At 48.1% G+C, this 17,200-nt stretch overlaps 1 protein-coding gene across 1 annotated transcript; it reads left to right on the plus strand.

Annotated features, from left to right (window-relative positions):
• Positions 1–656: 656 nt before the first annotated feature.
• SARS1 (seryl-tRNA synthetase 1) lies at positions 657–15,598 on the plus strand. The gene is made up of 11 exons (XM_006260038.4): positions 657–861; positions 5,084–5,154; positions 5,637–5,717; positions 7,513–7,671; positions 8,377–8,520; positions 9,216–9,371; positions 11,100–11,321; positions 11,869–11,998; positions 12,730–12,887; positions 14,319–14,448; positions 14,980–15,598. The coding sequence occupies exons 1-11, from the start codon at positions 726–728 to the stop codon at positions 15,135–15,137; spliced, it is 1,545 nt and encodes a 514-aa protein (XP_006260100.1). The 5' UTR covers positions 657–725; the 3' UTR covers positions 15,138–15,598.
• The last annotated feature ends 1,602 nt before the right edge of the window (positions 15,599–17,200 follow it).

The raw sequence follows: 17,200 nt of genomic DNA on the forward strand, positions 1-17,200 counted from the left end.
AGAACTGAACCGCGTGTCCATAATCCGATGATACCTCGGGCAGTCTGCAACATTAGCGGGTTAGTTGCATGGATGCTGAGAGGTCAAGTCTTGGCCTGGCCGAGGTTTCCGTGGATTTTAGGCAGGGGGAGAGGTTGTTCATCTGGAGTCAGGCACAAAGCAGGACATTTGATTGCCTGTCCCGTAGCACCTGGAGTGAGCGCTGGCTCATGGAAGCTTATGCATCTCTGACCCAGTCAGTCTATCAGGTGCATCTGTACCCTGCCTCCTGGTTGCTGATGGGGACGCACTAAGGTCCTGTCTAACCTAGTTCTGGCCCTGTCTTTGGCTTCACTTGAAGTCTGTTTAGGATGGGGCCGTCCAGCCCATTCATTTGGGGGCAGTCACCTCCTCTCGGCCCAAGCACGTGTCTGCAATACCAGCAGGGTCCGCATCCACCTTGGCATCCCCCCTTCTCCGCAGCGCTGATGCAAGACGGCGCTGCGATCCCGCGCGGAGCCTGCAGGGGCCGCTACAGCGCCCACGCCGGGGACCCCGAGTGGGCGGAGCCTCCCCGGCGCCGGGATGGGTGCATGCGCAAGACGCCCTTCGCCCTCCGCCGGGGGTGTGCGCAGGCGCCGGGAGGGAGCGGTGACACCATCCTTTCTCGGCGCATGCGCAGTGGGCGTGCGCCGCTTCCTCCTCCGCGCTGACAGGCACCGGCACTCGCCGCCGCCGCCGCCGTCATGGTGCTGGACCTGGACCTGTTCCGCGCCGACAAGGGCGGGGACCCCGCCGTGGTGCGCGACATGCAGATCAAGCGCTTCAAGGACCCGGGGCTGGTGGACGCGCTGGTGCAAGCGGACGCGGCCTGGCGGCGATGTAAGCGCGGGGAGGCCCTGCTAGATGCGGTCCGGGGCGGCGCAGTGCGCGTGCGCGGGAGGGGGAATCCCGGGGGGCTGTGGTTCGAGTCCCGCCTTGTCCCGGGGTCGGGGGCGCCCGGCCCTGGCGCCTCGCAGCCTGCAGGGGCAAAGCTGCGGTTCCCCCCGTTAAAGGAGAGTCCAGTTTTGAAGTCTGTGCATAACTCTTTCATATATATTCTTGCGACCCATTTTGGGGTCACAACTGATGGGTTGAGAAACGTGGGGTTAACGCACACTCCTGTCGTGGGGCCCTTGTGGAAGAATCGGGGTCCTTATTTTACACCTCCTGTCTGCAGCCTGCTGCCTTGCTCCACATTGTATCCACGGCTTAGATCTCTTTGTAGGGCCTTGCTGGTACCTCGCTGGGGTCACCAGGAGTCTTTCCTGCTTGGTGCAGGGGGCTGGACCCGACGGTTTTCTGAGGTCCCTTCTGCCCCTTACGATTTATGAACCCTTCCTTCGCCCTGAAGGGCGTCACAAAGTGCGTATGGAGATTGCTTGTTAAATGCAGCCAGGGCGGGTGGCAGGGCTTGCTGCATTACAGTGCGGTGTGGAGGACTGCACCGCGACCTGTGACCTCCTGTGAGGAGCTGTCTCGGTGCACGGCAAGAGAAGCCTCTTGCGTTTGGTCCCTGTGAGCATGTGCTGCCATGTAAATCATTGGAGCACTATTTGGCAGGATGCGGGGCGGGAGCATGGGTGAATCATTCAGCCTGATGCAATCCAGCTGCAACTAGCATAGCCGCCCATCTATTGACGCCACAAACCGGAAGGGATTGCTGTTCGGCCAGCTGGTGCTGCCAGGTGTCTGAGAGCACATGTTTGGTTTTTGGGTGCTCGGTTTTTATGGCTTACATTTCAGACTGTGTCATCACATTCACTGATCATGTTTCGTCTGTTTTTTCTTAGCCTGTCTTGACAGGAGTCAGACATCCTTCTAACTCTGACTTTGGTTCCTGATTCTGTAAATTAATACTCTATCTCAAAACAGGGGTGCGTGGGAGTGAAGGAGCTTTGCTTAGTTGTCATCAGTGTTTCATAGATTTCATAGACATTAGGGCTGGAAGGGACCTCGGAAGATCATTGAGTCCAGCCCCCCGCCCAAAGGGCAGGAAGTCAGCTGGGGTCATAGGATCCCAGCAAGATAAGCATCCAGTTTCATCTTGAAGGTGTTCAACGAAGGCGCTTGAACCACCTCCGGTGGCAGGCTGTTCCAGACCTTGGGGGCTCGGACAGTAAAGAAATTCTTCCTTATGTCCAGCCTGAAACGATCTTGTAGTAGTTTGTGACCATTCGACCTCGTCATCCCTTGGGGCGCTCTGGTGAACAAACGTTCCCCCAGATACTGGTGGTCACCCCTGATAAACTTGTAGGTGGCCATCAGATCACCCCTGAGCCTGCGCTTTTTCAGGCTAAAGAGCCCCAGGGCTCTCAGCCTGTCATCGTAGGGTCTGCTTCCCTGACCCCGATCATGCGCGTGGCTCTTCTCTGGACTCTCTCAAGCTTCTCCACATCCTTTTTGAATTGTGGAGCCCAAAACTGGACGCAGTACTCCAGCTGCGGCCTCACTAAGGCCGAGTACAGGGGGAGAATGACGTCCCGGGATTTGCTTGAGAAGCATCTATGGATGCAAGCCAGCATTTTGGTCACTTTACTAGCCGCAGCATCGCATTGCAGGCTCATGTTCATCTTGTGGTCAATGATGACCCCCAAGTCTCTTTCTTGCATAGTGCTAGCCAACATAGCACTGCGAGCCTATAAGGATGCTGCGGGTTTTTTTTCCCAAGGTTTTTTTTACAAGGCTTGAATTATTTAGAATTGATCTCTTCACTGTCCAGAGCCCAAAACAGACCAGTCAGAGGCTGATAAAGGGGGGATGGAGATGCACCATCAGGAGTATTAATGCCAGTGCTCTAGTGAGGAACCGGATTCTGTTCTCTCCTGGAAAAGGAAGGGAGACCTTAGAACCGGGTGGTTATCCCTGGCTGCAGTTTTTGATTCCTTCATTACAATGTGCCTTTAGTTAGTAGGCTTCTGATAAATCCCTCTCTTCTTCCCTGGAGGCGCGAGAGCTTCCTTGCTTTGGGGAGCAGAAAGGGCATGTGTCCTGGGCTCTATCCTTCCCCAGCCATCTGGACATCACTGGGGTGGTTGGCCTCTGCTACTCTGACTGTCCTTGCTCCTCTCTTTGGGAGGTCTTCATTCTAAGGAAGGACGCTATTTCCTGCTTCTGCCCTCGCCACACTCAGATTTCCAAAATAGTAGTAGATAAGATGCATGTCTGTTTCTTCTTCTGCACAGTGGTAGTGAAACTGCCCTAGGTTTTGTCGATCGCACCATGTTGCTGTTTGGAAAGTGGAGCAGAGGAAATTTGGCCCTTTTTGTAGCCTGTGCAATATGGTGCCACTGCAGACTCACATTTAGGAACCCATCTTAGCACCAGGAAGAAACTAGACATGTTCAAAATGAAAGCATACATTTTTCAGGAACTGTTAGGGGTGGATGTAGGCTAATCTCTTCTAAGGAAAAGGTTTCTGTTTCCCCTGTGGGGAGTGACCAAACTTTTTCAAGCCTTGAAATGTCAGATAAGATGAGGGGTGCACTGATAAAGATTTTGTTGACCGATACCGCTAGCTGATTATTAACCAGTAGAGGTGCACCTCTACATTGGTCCACGTTATCAGCAATCGGCTTTTTTTGGCTGATGTGGCCGATAATGTCACCGATAAATGCCATGTGCATGTGTGCAGCTGCAGCCCGTATGTGGCTAGAAGTGCAGCCTGGCGGCATGGAGAGCAGCATCTAGCTAGTAAATCGGGGCATGGGGGTGCAGGTTGAGGCCCCCACAGTGAGGGAGGGAATGGGGCAGGGGCAGGCACTGCTCAGCCAGGGCAGGGCATGGGACAGAGCTGCAGCTTGTCTGGGGGGATGGGAAGGGGGGATGGCTCCTGCCACTGCACACACCCCTGGAGGAGGCATGGGAGCATGTGCCCACCAGATTTGTGCGTGGGGTGCTGGCAGTCTGCCGGTGAGGTCTTGGGCCAGGGGCTTCGCCAGCCTCTTCTTGGTTGGGGAAAGGGGGCCCAGGTTGGGGCTGAGGGCAGGGCAGGGTAGGTGGTGGCTGCACTGGGAGGGTATAGGTTGGTCTACAGCTACCCCAAAATTTGCCATAGCCCCCCACTCCCAGCGCTGCTGTCGCCTGCCCTGAGTTCAGCCCTGGCCAAGCTTCCCCACGGGGAATAGGCTGGCACAGCCCCCTGCCCTGAGCCTGCCCGCAGTGAGCAGTCCACCCTTGTCCCATGCACAAATCTGGAGGGGCACATGCCCTCTATGCCTCCCCCAGGGGTGTATGCAGCAGCAGGAGCCACCTCCCCCTGCACCTGCTGGACAAGCTGCCCACAGCTCCTTCCTGCACCCTGCCCTACCCTGGCTGGGCAGCCCCTGCCCCACTCTCTCCCTCACCGTGGGGGCATCAGTCTGCGCCCCCCATGCCCCTTCCACCCCGCAGTCTTACCGGCCAGATGCTGCTCTCCAAGCTGCTGTGCTGTATTCCTGGCCACATGTATGTTGTGGCTGCACACATGCATGTGGCATTTATCAGTGACATTATTGGCTACATATTACTGATAATATCAATTTTCCTTTTATCAGTGCCATTACAATATGGACCGATATATTGGTGCACCTCTAGTTAAGGCTACAGTCTGTTTATGTACAATGACACTAGAATGATAGCATTTCAATGTTCTTCTTGTTTTGTAGGGTATTGAGCAATGCAAAATGGCAAGTGGAGTTTTGCATGCCTGACTTAAACCTCCCAATGCTCCTGCGAGGTAGTGAAGCATTACACTTAATCTATTGATGGGAAAACTAGTACAGAGAGGCAGTGGCTTGCCTAGGGGCACAGTGCTCTCAGTGTTTATTCCTCATGCATTGGCTTTGAAGCCATCCTTTCATTACAGACTGAAGTGCCTACTCTCCACAAGCATTTCTCCACTCCTCTTTACAAATCTTATTCAGAGAGTTGGCAGTTCTTTTGAAGTGAAGAGGGAATGAGTTTTACATCATTTACATGGATAACGGTATTCCAACTCAACAGGTCTCTGAAGCCACTAGTAAAATTGTGTAAACCAGCAGTCTCTGTGATGAAACTACATTTTCCTCCAATGCCTTATTCCTAGGTCGATTTCGTACAGATTACCTGAACAAACTGAAGAACCTTTGCAGCAGAACGATAGGTGAGAAAATGAAGGTAAGAGAGAGAAGCACCATATGTTTGTAATAGTTATATTGTCTTGTAATATAGTCCTCACCTTGAGCTGGTATGGCACCAGCTCAGAGCAGTCTTTACTTCAAAACAGTCTGGTCTGGTCCTAACTTTCTTACCTGGATTGGTTTTGCTGGGAGGATTTTGCTCAGGAAATGATCTGAAGAAATGTCCGCTGAAACTTCTAGCTAATCTAAATCGAGGCTGCTGTAGGTTTGAAAAATTATTGCTGGACTGTTGAAATTTTAATCAACTCAAGCCATGATTTCATATTACTCCATATTCTGGGCCACTTCCTAAAGTGAAGATTCTCATGTGGACCCTTCTCCTCCCAGTCCTAATTCCACCCTTTCTCTTCCGGCAGCTGTAGTTGCCTCCTCATCATTATTGTTTAAGATGCATGTTCTTGGAAAAGTCTTACTGTTTTCTCTCTGTCTTGGTGGTACTATGGATTTTTTTTGTCACAGAAAAAGGAGCCTGTAGGGGATGATGAGTCTCTACCAGAAAGTGCACAAAAACTTGATGATCTCACTGCAGACATACTAGCGGTAAGTTAGATTTCCATCTTCCATTGGTCTTTGGACATTATGAAAAAATAGCCATTACCTGGCTTCTATTTTGATGTTTTTCTGATTCTTTTCTTGACTTAAGTATGATTCCTTGCTGTACATTACTGTATATGTATGTCTGCATTCAGGGACCTCGACCACATCATTTAGTTCAGCCAGCCTGTTGGATTTTGCTTAGAGGTGCACTGATATATCGGTCCATATTGTATCGACACTGATAAAAGGAAGATTTACCTTATCAGCAATTAGCTTTTTTGGGGCAGTGTAGCTGATAAAGTCACCAATAAATGCGCCCCAGCTGGGCAGCGCCTGCCGCTACCCCAGCCCCACTCCCACCCTCACCATGGAGGGGCCTCAATCTGCCATGTCATTCCCCTCCCCCCGAATTACTGGTCGGACGCTGTTTTTTAAGCTGCTGGGCTGCCTATCGGCAATTGCATCAGTATCAGCCGATATGGCTGGTTAATAATCGGCCATTAGTATCAATCAAAAATATTTTTATTGGTGCACCCTTATAATTTGGCAATATCCCAATTTCAGATGGGATGATTAGTGCTGCATGCAGTAGTCTAGACATAACTGCACACTTGATTCATATAATTAAAAGGTTTTTTTCTTCTCCACCCCAGTCCCTCTGCATGCTACCATCTTTGTTTTACTTACCAGAGCAGCACAGAGAGCAGAAGGTTGTCTTTGAGCTGTCTATAGCGATGCTGGGTCCCATTTCTGCACTGATAGAATAAATTTAGAATGCTGCTAGGTTTTGGAGTAGTTCCTGTTATTCCTAACAACATACAGTATTTGGTATTCTTCAGTGGTGAACTTAATTAGCCATTGTATTACCTATTTGTTTGGCTTCCTTGTAGTTTTCTTTGGATTTGACCAAACTAAGTCGTTCCCTGTCGTCTCCAATCTCGACCACCCCCTGCTTTCTAGCTTATTAATAAATAATAAACACATGTAGAATTTTGAAGCACTTCTGCTTTGGAAACTGCCCTTTTGTTCCTAGTCCTTTTCCTATTTTTCCAGTGCTTTGTTTCTTTCCACATGACAACCTAGCTTCTTCAGTAGCTTCTTGTGAAAGTCTTTGTTCAAAGCCTTGCAAAAGTCTAAATTTTGCCAAAGTCTAACATCCCAATTTTGGGGGCTGATTTTTTTTTGGGGGGGGAAGGTGTATATCAGGTGTCAGCAACCCCCAGCATGTGTGTCAGTGTGGCATATGAAGCCATTTTTCTCAGCACGCCACAGCCAGCCCCAGCTCTGGGCAATCCTGTACTGCCAGCCGTGGAGCCTGAGCTGCTTGCAGCAGGTGGTGGGGAGGCTGTAAACAGCTGCACCAGCCCTGCCTGGCTTGTTGCTGGTGGCAAGCGCACATGCACCTTGGGGCAGACAGCAGAGAAGGGGCTGTGCTGCTTCAATAAGGATCAGGCCCCTTGTGGTGCCCTTGCCATCTGCCCCTGGGATCTTACAAGTCGAGGTTGCAGGGTTTTTTGGCACTTTGCCCAAAAGTATTGCTGACCCCTGATGTATATGAGAATACAGCATGTCAACTAGTGGCCTTTTATCCAGTACTGTATTGACACATTCAGTGAATTCTGATTGATGATGAAATAAAACTTTTCATTGCAAAAGCCAGGTAGATTAAACAGAGAATCACGGTGGTTAGTGGTACTTACAGGGCCATTGTCCTTTTGCTAGAATAAGGATGTTAAAGCTATTTTTTCATGTTTATAAAGTTTCAGTTGTGATGTACCTAGTGTTTTGTTTGTAACAGGGCCTTCAGGTATCCCAGATCAAGAAAGTTCGGATTCTGATTGATAATGCTATTCTGAAGTGTGATTCAGAGCGGGTGAAACTGGAAGCACAGAGGTTTGAAAACCTGAGAGAAATTGGAAACCTCCTTCATCCCTCTGTGCCCATCAGCAACGACGAGGTACGAACAGATGCATCCCCTTCATGTAGATGGTAATTCCGGTGAGTATAGGGAAGTAACATATAGTCAGTTCCAAACAGCCGTGCACGGGCACATCAAAGCAAAATGCCGAGGGTCCTGGTGAGCAGGGAACACTGAAATGAGGTCCCTGCCGAAAGGGCTTGCTGAGATCTGGGATCAAGTGAATGAAATCTGCATGACAAGACTGCGTTCCCTGTGGAGAAGGAGCTCACCGAGCATAAAGAACTGCTCAGAGTGCAGCATGCTGTCATTGTTTGAGGAATACATGGGAAACTTAGTCAGAGCCAGACGCTGGGATCTGCCTTTGCTGATTAATTCATTCAGAAAGAACATTTATCTTCAGGACTACAGTTGGGTTGGGCTGGCATCCAAGTGGCAGGATAATGTGTTGTCAGTAGGGGGCAGCGTTGGGGTTCCACACTCTTGCTCACTTGGTCACTCTATAGACAGCATAAAGTCTGGAGTAGACATTCACACAGGTTAGAGCCTCAGCGTGAGTTAAAGCATGTCTGCTCCACTTCTCAAGCACAATCTGCCTTTCACAAAACACACTGACCTGGGATTATACAAACTGTGTTGGAATTCCTGCCTGAAGGGGCCAGGCTTCTGGTGTGTCTGTGAGCAGAAATTCTTGAGTCACTTTTCATTTTTCTTTCTCTCTTGCTCTTTCCATCTTGTGTGCAGGATGTGGATAACAAAGTAGAAAGGATATGGGGAGACTGCACAACGACAAAAAAGTACTCCCATGTTGACTTAGTGGTGATGGTGGATGGCTACGAGGGAGAAAAGGGGGCCATAGTAGCTGGAAGCAGAGGGTACTTCCTTAAGGTGAGAGGGCCCCCCAGCACGCAAACCCTTCCTGTCTGTAGAGCACGTCAGAGAACCTCAAATCAGACAAGCACAAGAGCAGAAATGGGCAGCCCATTTCCATCACTTGTGCTGTGCCTACTGCTGTTTTAGCTGAAAGTACCAGGCCAGGCTCTAGTGTTGAATTTGATCCCTGATTGTGTAGGAGGCCAACGGAGCCTTCTCTAGGGAGAGGAGCTCCCCTTCTGTACTCGAAGCCTGCCCCTTAGTACATTTTGTTCTAAAGATCCTTGTTTTTACTATATACATGATATTCTTAAAAGCTATCAAAGGGTATTGAGCTGGGCCTGGGTGTTAAACTGAGTGCTGTATGTGTTAAGCTGCAGGGAAGGAAGTTTTGAGTCCCAAATACTCCATCTTGCAGCTCTGTGTAATTTTTACTTATTTATTGTTTGTTTGATTTATGGGATAGATTTTGGATGGTGGCTAGTGGTGCATTGTTTAGGCTTATCCATGGTGTCTGAGGTCCTTTTCCTACCCTAGTTATTTTGGTGAGGCTGGACTCCTTTGACTTTGTTCCATACGTGCTTATGGCTTGATCTTAGAGGAGCTCAACATATGTATCTGCCCTTATAGTCTGTGGGAACAGTGGGTGCTCATTCCTTGGAAATACAGTCCTTTCTGTAACCTGACAGTGGCTTTTCTTGTTTTTGTAGGGTGCCTTGGTCTTCCTTGAACAGGCTCTAATTCAGTATGCCCTGCAGACGCTGGCAAAGAGTGGGTACACCCCCATCTACACCCCCTTCTTCATGAGAAAAGAGGTGATGCAGGAGGTTGCTCAGCTCAGTCAGTTTGATGAGGAGCTTTACAAGGTAAGCTGGTGGGAAGAGAGTAGCTGTGCGCAGTGACAGGCTTGCATGGGAAGCTTCCATTTATCATGTCCTATAGGCAGCACCTGTGGGCAGTTAGCAAGAGAGTCTCTTGGGATTTTCAAATCAGACCTTGTTGATCTAGACCAGGGATGTCACACCTGTGACTGGGGTATGTATGCCTCATGGGCTGTACTAATGTGAGTTCTGGGAGCCCCCTTCCCCACTAGCACAGGCACACAGGAGCCTCCACTGTGCCCCCACCCAGGCACCACATGCAGCCCCCTGCTGGCTTCCCTACGGCACCATGTCACATGGAAGTTCTGGGCTGCCAGCTCACCTGATCCCAGAGGCTGCACTGTGCCATTCCTTGCTTATGGGGACATGCAGTGGAGGCCGGGGGATGGAGACAAAGCCCCAAGACCCTGGCTGCTATGACAGCTGGAGTGCCAGGGCAGTGGCAGCTGGGCAGGAGCTGCATGTTAACCTCTTACAGTTCATGTGACTCGTGGGCTGCCAGTTGGATAACCTTGATCTAGACTTTTCAGAAGATTTTAGGGTAAGCTTGGAGTTACTAAGTGATAGTCTCTGGCTCAAAAAGGATCAGAAGAGGCTTTTTCAAGCCTTGAAATCAGTGAGTCTGTTCATTATTTATCCTTCATTCATATCCTCATTCTAAAGAAACTTTGGTCTTTTTTTCCTACAGAACCAGATTTTCTGGTTTTTATATGTAGTGTCTTTAGGAATATTTCCTGCTCATGAAAGCCAGAGACCAAAGGTCCCTCATGTATAACTAAATATGGGCACTGTAGTATCTGCTTCCCTGTTCCACTACTTCCAGGGTCCATCTTTTGGAGTGAAAATAGTCTCCTGTCCTGCTTCATTTTTGGTCTGTGTTCTGAGACTACTCCTGACAGGGCCAGTTGTCATAATAACTTTGTGATGATGACAAATGTCTGTCACAAACTGTATCATCGGGACCTGGACAGAGGCCAGCATCACATTTTGGGGAAGTCAAATATCCAGCAACAGGGGCTTTCCATCCTTGCTCATTTCTAAATAATTAGTTTGAGCTGGACTATTTCATAATTAATCTCCTGAGTTGTCCTGCTGAGTCTTCTGCATTTCAGAGTGTCGTGCAATGCCTAGATGTCCTTGTTCATAGCTATCTTTTTCTCTGTGAATTTACAACTGGAGACGCAGTGTCATGCTGAGATGTCAGTTAGCTCATTAGCCCACTGTTGCACCTTGTCTCAGTAAAGAACCGTAGTTGGCAGTAACTGTGCTATCTTGTGTAGAGATAGTAGAAAGAACTTTATAACAGTGAAGGTGATTTAAGCAAGTTAACATACGTTATCTGACGAGGTGAATAGAACCTGTGTTGTTGAAAGCATTGGATTGCAGTTAGACATTTGTCTGGGATGGTTTAGGCAGGGCTGATCCTACTTGGGGCGTGTTAGAAGTTCCTTCCAGGCTTATTTTTCTATTTATTTCTGAACAGCACCCCATTGTATATGGTAGATGTACCCTCTGTCATGGTACAATGAAGAAAATGCATGTACACAGAATACAGTTTTCCATTAGCATTTGTCCTGTTAGAGGATTTTTTGACCTGGGGGCTGTTGCAGTTCTGTGACAGAACTGTATCACTCAGTATTGCACATCCTCACGGACCAGTTTGTTCAACTCTGATACCCTAATGGAGGGATATTGCCTCCCCACCTTTTCTAGGTAATTGGCAAGGGTAGTGAGAGATCGGATGACAGCTCCATTGATGAGAAGTACCTCATTGCAACATCTGAACAGCCAATTGCAGCTCTCCACAGGGATGAATGGTTGAAGCCAGAAGATCTGCCCATCAAATATGCTGGGCTGTCTACGTGTTTTAGGCAGGAAGTTGGCTCCCACGGCCGTGACACTAGAGGCATCTTCCGCGTTCACCAATTTGAAAAGGTAAGAAAGAGGTATTTAGCTCGTTTGGGAAACATTGTAGATGATATTTCCTTGAAGGTACAGTGTATTTGAAGGGGAAACTAAAACACTAAACCCTGAATTGGAGAGGTTTGGCATATCTACACATGCACTCTCTCCTATACCAAACTCCTTTAAAATTAATGCCTTCCTAATGTGTCAGGGCACATGATACAACTGAGAGGTTTCACAAGGTCAGTCTAGTCAAAGAATGTTTTATTCAGAAAAGTCATCTCTGTGTATAGGTGCTGCACTGACTGGCTGCCATGCCTTGCCTTAGTGGTGGCTGCGCTTAAAATATTTAATCTGGCATAGAGTTTGAGGCTGCAGCAGGCTTGAGGCACTCTGAAAAATGCTAGTATGTGTATGCATGTTGTTATTTCCCTTTCCTGTAGCTCCATTAGACCTGAATCCATCAAGTAAAGTCTGGTTTCTGCTGTCAACTCTTTGTGCATTGTTCTTGGTCCTTACTCTGCCTTCAAACTTGGACAGACTGAAAGGAGGCAATTTACCTGTTTCTCTTTCCTAGATTGAGCAGTTTGTCTATGCGTCACCTCATGACAACAAGTCGTGGGAAATGTTTGATGAAATGATTGCAACTGCTGAGGAGTTCTACCAGTCGCTGGGCATTCCTTACCATATTGTGAATATTGTCTCAGGTACAGAATTTGGCTCTCTGAGTCCTGAGTGTGCCTGCATATCTTTTGGGGTGAAGTGAAGGGACCAGCTGTTGATCTGCGCTGAGAAAATCAATGCAGGGCTCTAGTGGGCACGGCATTATACTAGGAGTAAAGCAGGGGTGGGCAAAATGCGGCCCGGGGGCCAGATGCAGCCCACCAGGCCATTCTAACCGGCCCGCGGGGCCCCTAAAAATTTAGAAAATTAATATTTATCTGCCCCTGGCTGCCTGTCATGCGGTCCTTGATGGCTTGCCAAAACTCAGTAAGCGGCCCTCTGCTCAAAATTACTGCCCGCCCCTGGAGTAAAGTCTACAGTGCTATTCCTGGCTTGACCTGTGGCTTGTTGCTGATCTGTAGGCTTGTTTGCCTGGTTTATGAGATTGGCCATTTAAACTGAATTGTTCAGCATAAAGACTGTCCTAGAACTGTAATTGCATTGAGGTTTCCTCTGAAAACCTTTGGCTTGATCAACCTTTATCCCTCTTTAAAGCAAATAAGTAGGAGCACTGCAACATGTGCATGTTGTGTAAAACTTTGAGTGCATTGTCTCCTGATATATTTGGGATTGAAAGGATACTTCACTTTCATATTTTGGGTGCTGTTACTGTTCACAGTCACTGATGGGTTTGAGAAAACAGCCCCTTTTTGCATGCCTATGCAATGTTTCTGAATCTGTCTTCTCTGGTAACTGCTACCCTGTGATGTTTCAGGCTCTTTGAATCATGCTGCCAGTAAGAAGCTGGACCTGGAGGCTTGGTTCCCAGGCTCGGGTGCATTCCGCGAGCTTGTGTCCTGCTCAAATTGCACAGACTACCAGGCACGTCGGTTACGGATTCGCTATGGTCAGACCAAGAAAATGATGGACAAAGTAGGTGATGTTTCAATACCATGCTTCAGTTCCTAGCGTCTGATGAAGTAGATTGTTCCCTACAAAAGCTTATGCCTCTCTGAAATGGTTAAACTCTAAGGTGTCACCCTGACCTATATTCTACCTTAGAATCATAGAAAAGTAGGGCTAGAAGAGACCTCTGGAGGTCATCTAGTCCAGCTGTTGGCCTGAGGCAAGGTCATCCCTATCCAAATCATCCCATACAAATCAAACCTTTCACACAACAACAAAGCACAGCACCTTAACCTGCCACAGGTAAGGTCGGGGGACAATGCTGGTCAGGGTCCTGTTGCTGCAGGGATTGTTAGAACACACTCAGGAGGTCCAAGGAGGAGATCTGTGCTCCTGCTACAGAGGATGGCAAAACCCCCATAGTCCTTAACAGTCTGACCATGGGGTAAAATTCCTTGCTGACTCCAAATATGGCAGTTGATCTGACCGCGAGGAAAGGAGCAAGGCCCTCTAGCCAGTAACCTCTGGGTTTTAGTCTCAACAGGAGCACTGGCACACCCCAGTTTATCTCCCCAGCCTTGGTTGCAGCCAACACCCAATGCTTCTGAGGAAGGCCGGGAGTAGAGGGTGCAAAACCCTGACACGTAGCAACAGGAAGAAAGGGGAAAATCCTCCCTAGCCCCAGGAAAACCCAGGAGCACAGGGACTACCCATAGCATAGTTTGGCATAGCTACTCATAGATCCTGACCAATGCGTATCCAGCTTCTAGCTTAGTCTCCCAACATGCCCTCTTGAGAGCAGTTAAGAAAACAGGCACCAAAGTCCTGGGAATCAAGTGTCTGAAGAGTAAACCGTTTCCCAGGGTTCTCCCTGCCTTTGCTCCCCCAGTCCACAGCTGCTAGGTCAACTTGTTTTTGTTTATCGTCAACAATTTTTTCATCGGAGGTATTCAGTACTCAGTTCCAAAGGATTAGGAGTCTAGCAGTGCTGTATAGAACCTCAGCCTGTGTCAGACAATTCAGCTTTCTTGGTCGTATTGGTTTCCAGTTAGAGCTGGTCCGAAAATGGAGTTTTTGCAACAGAAATTATGAATGAAGAAAAGCCTGTAGTTAAATAGGTTGAGCTGCTGTATTAGACTGCATTTCCCATGGTGCATTATAGCTGTAGAACATGGTTTTCTTAGCAAAAATTTGATTAGCAAAATACTCAGGTTTAAATCCAAAATTTTGATTTGTAAGGGCTCTTGCAGCATCGAATGGGAGACATAGTTTGGAAAACTTGTTCCCATTTGCCTTGGTAGGTTGAGCTGCTGTATTGGGCTGTATTTCCCATGGTGCATTATAGTTGCCTTTATTGAAAGGGGGGGGGGGGAAGTGGCTCCTTAGCTTCTATAGGGATGGTGTCTGTGGAGTTTATCTTAAGTCCTGGTTGCAGTGCTATTGGTTTTGTCCCTTCAGGTGGAGTTCGTACATATGCTGAATGCCACCATGTGTGCTACAACCCGCACTATCTGTGCCATCCTGGAGAACTACCAGACAGAAGAAGGGATCATCATACCTGACAAACTGAAGGACTTCATGCCACCAGGTAAAACCAGAGAAAGCCTTTTTATATGGCCCATGCATTCTTAATCTTCCCCTATGTTTCCTTCCCTGTTACCCTGTTGCTTGTCGTCGCCCCCCCCCCCGTGCCTCTGTTCCTACATTCTCTTTTGGGTAGAAGGTTAGAGAGAGGGTATGCAGGAAAGCTGGGACTCTTTATCTTGTGCAAGTCCACTTGGGCTTTTGATTCCCTGTGCTGCTACTCCTGCCTGATCTTTTCCCTCACCTCTGCTTCCCACTTGACCCTGCTCTAAGTTTCTTCAAGCTGATTTTTCAGGCCAGTGGATCAGCAGCGGGTTAGAAATGGGGAGGGAGGAACTCTTCCATTGGGATGGGGTGAAGGTAGGAAATTAAAAGGGGGTTGGGAGTGGAGGTTTAAGAGATTCATGGTAACATTGTCCTTCATGATCTGAAGGCTGGAAGGGGAATGGCTCTTACCCTGGTAGGGATAGAGCAGCTCAGGAGCCTTCCCAGCCAGGTCTCTCCCAAGGTTAATCTGCCTCACTTCTCTTGCTAGATCTAAAAGAAATGATTCGGTTTGTGAAACCTGCTCCCATTGATCAGGAACAGTCCAAGAAACAGAAGAAGCAGCAAGAGGGAGGCAAGAAGAAACCGGCTGGAGGTGACAATGCCTTGGAACAGCAAATGCAGGACATGGGTGTAGATGATGCCTAACCCCACCTCATGCCATTGGCAGGCAGCTTGGTTTGAGCAAACCACTTCACTTGGCCTCAACTTCCCCACGTGTAATGTGGGGTAAAATACTGATCTCACCTACCTTGCAGAGGATCCATCCATGCCTGCCCAGCACTTTCAGCTACAGCTAGGAGTGCTAGGCAGTATTCTTCCCAGGAACCATGTCTCTTCAACTATTAGGCAGAATATATGGCTTCCTGGGAGACCCTCACCACAAATCTGACCAAAGGGAACAAAGTGGTGATTTCATGTTCATCCTCATTTAACAGAACACTTTTCCCCACCTGAATATCACAGGGTAAGAGCTAAAAAAGGGAAACATATGGATAGGCTCTCAAGTTCCTTGTGCAGTTTTACTGTATTGGTAAGCTATTTGCATGGATGTAGGATTTTATCTCGGATTCAGTACAAGACAATAAATCAAGCTATTGAGAAAGCAAGTGTGTACTTCTTTGCCTCATTGATATCACCATTTATTTGGATTTACCTTGCCTGGTGGATCAACCATCACCACACAGATATTCACCTGGAGGCTGCAGTTAATGGAGCAGTTGTCTTAGTAGCACTAGCACATGACAAGGTTGAAGTCACCTATGCTCCCTCTGCTCCCTAAGCAGTAAATGCTCTGTGTTTTGCTCTATGTTTTGGTAGTGTTGAAGTGATGTAGCCATGATGGTTCAGGAAATAGGCAAGAGTGTTTGTGGGTGATCTCTTTTATTGGACCAACTATGTGCCTGGGATAGATTTAAACAAGCTTTTTGGTTATCACAATACCTTTCCTTGTGTCTCACCGCTACTTGTCTGCAGTGCTGAACCACTGACTACATTATACTGATTCTGGTTCCAGCCAGAACATTTCCAGGTGCCATGTGTAGTAGGTCTCAGATCTACATAGTGCTCTAAACTTTGACTAAAAGAAGTCGATTGCCTCAGTCACATAACAGATGAGAACTTCACCATGGGAATCCTCTCACCTTTACATTTCCAGAGCGTGGGTATTTCTTCTTGTCAACTGACTGAAATCTCACTTTTCCCCGTTACTGTTCCAGCTGGCTCCTGTCTTCCACTCCAGAGGTAGCTGCATCATAATGCTTTGTCTATTAATTTTTATGTTAGTCTGTGAGGAATGAGGCTCTTGCCATTGTATTAGAGAAATGGGTAACTTCTGCTCAGGACAGACTGACCTAGAAGGGTGTCCTGTTTGTTGCACTGCTGACTATCCCAGGGTTTCCTGTTATGGATAATTAAAAAAAACAAACCAAAAAACCCAGAAAGGCAGCAAATCATTTAACTCCAACCGTACTGTCACCCTTGTGTTGGGTGGATGTTGTGAAGTTGTACCTTATTCTCGGTTTTGCTTTTCTCTTCTTCACTTTTATTTCCCCTTTCTCCTCTTTTGATTTCCCATTCCTCTTTTACCTATTTCCTCCTAAGCTTGCCACATGCCCTCATGGTAGGTGTACCTCCATTTGAGAAACACTGGCTTGAACTCACCAGTGCTGAGAAGAGCATCTTCCAGGCTGTGATACCTGGACGGCTGTTAATTCTTTGCTGAGGATAATAAGCAAGTGCATCAACCCCTGCTTCCACAGAGATTGCAAAGTAGCCACCGAGGAGACCTTGCATGTTGCTGGCTGCCTCTCGAGACCCCACCTTTCTGCATGAGATAGACTACTACAGGGTCTTCCAAGCTCAGCATCCTATAACAGCAGGACTGTTGTCAACATTTGCAGAAGTTGGGAGTACAGGTAGCTGCTGGTAGGACAAGTCCCCTCGTACTCAACGCTGCAGGAGGCATTACAATGAGAGGGGTCTAATGTATGGGGTGATTGGTGCAGAAGGCTTCTATTTACTTGTTCCCTTTCTAGGGATGGTATAACAGGGGTCCCAACCCCTATTACTGAGAGTGGGGTCAGGTAGCTAATCAAGTATTGGCTCTAGGAAGCAGCAGAGCACAGACTGCTTAACGAAGCCTACAGTGGGCTCATAGAAAACTCCTGTAGCCAGTTCAATGAGGTAGAACTGCAGGGTTGTGAGCCGGC

Source organism: Alligator mississippiensis, chromosome 14, assembly GCF_030867095.1.
Source record: "Alligator mississippiensis isolate rAllMis1 chromosome 14, rAllMis1, whole genome shotgun sequence".
NCBI lineage: Eukaryota > Metazoa > Chordata > Crocodylia > Alligatoridae > Alligator > Alligator mississippiensis.

Bases quoted from the DNA above. Each gene is read 5' to 3' on its own strand.
- SARS1 (XM_006260038.4), top strand. From the start codon at position 726: ATGGTGCTGGACCTGGACCTGTTCCGCGCCGACAAGGGCGGGGACCCC. The intron at 7,672-8,376 runs GTACGAACAGAT...TCTTGTGTGCAG, and splicing joins TGCCCATCAGCAACGACGAG to GATGTGGATAACAAAGTAGA. The intron at 11,999-12,729 runs GTACAGAATTTG...GTGATGTTTCAG, and splicing joins TATTGTGAATATTGTCTCAG to GCTCTTTGAATCATGCTGCC.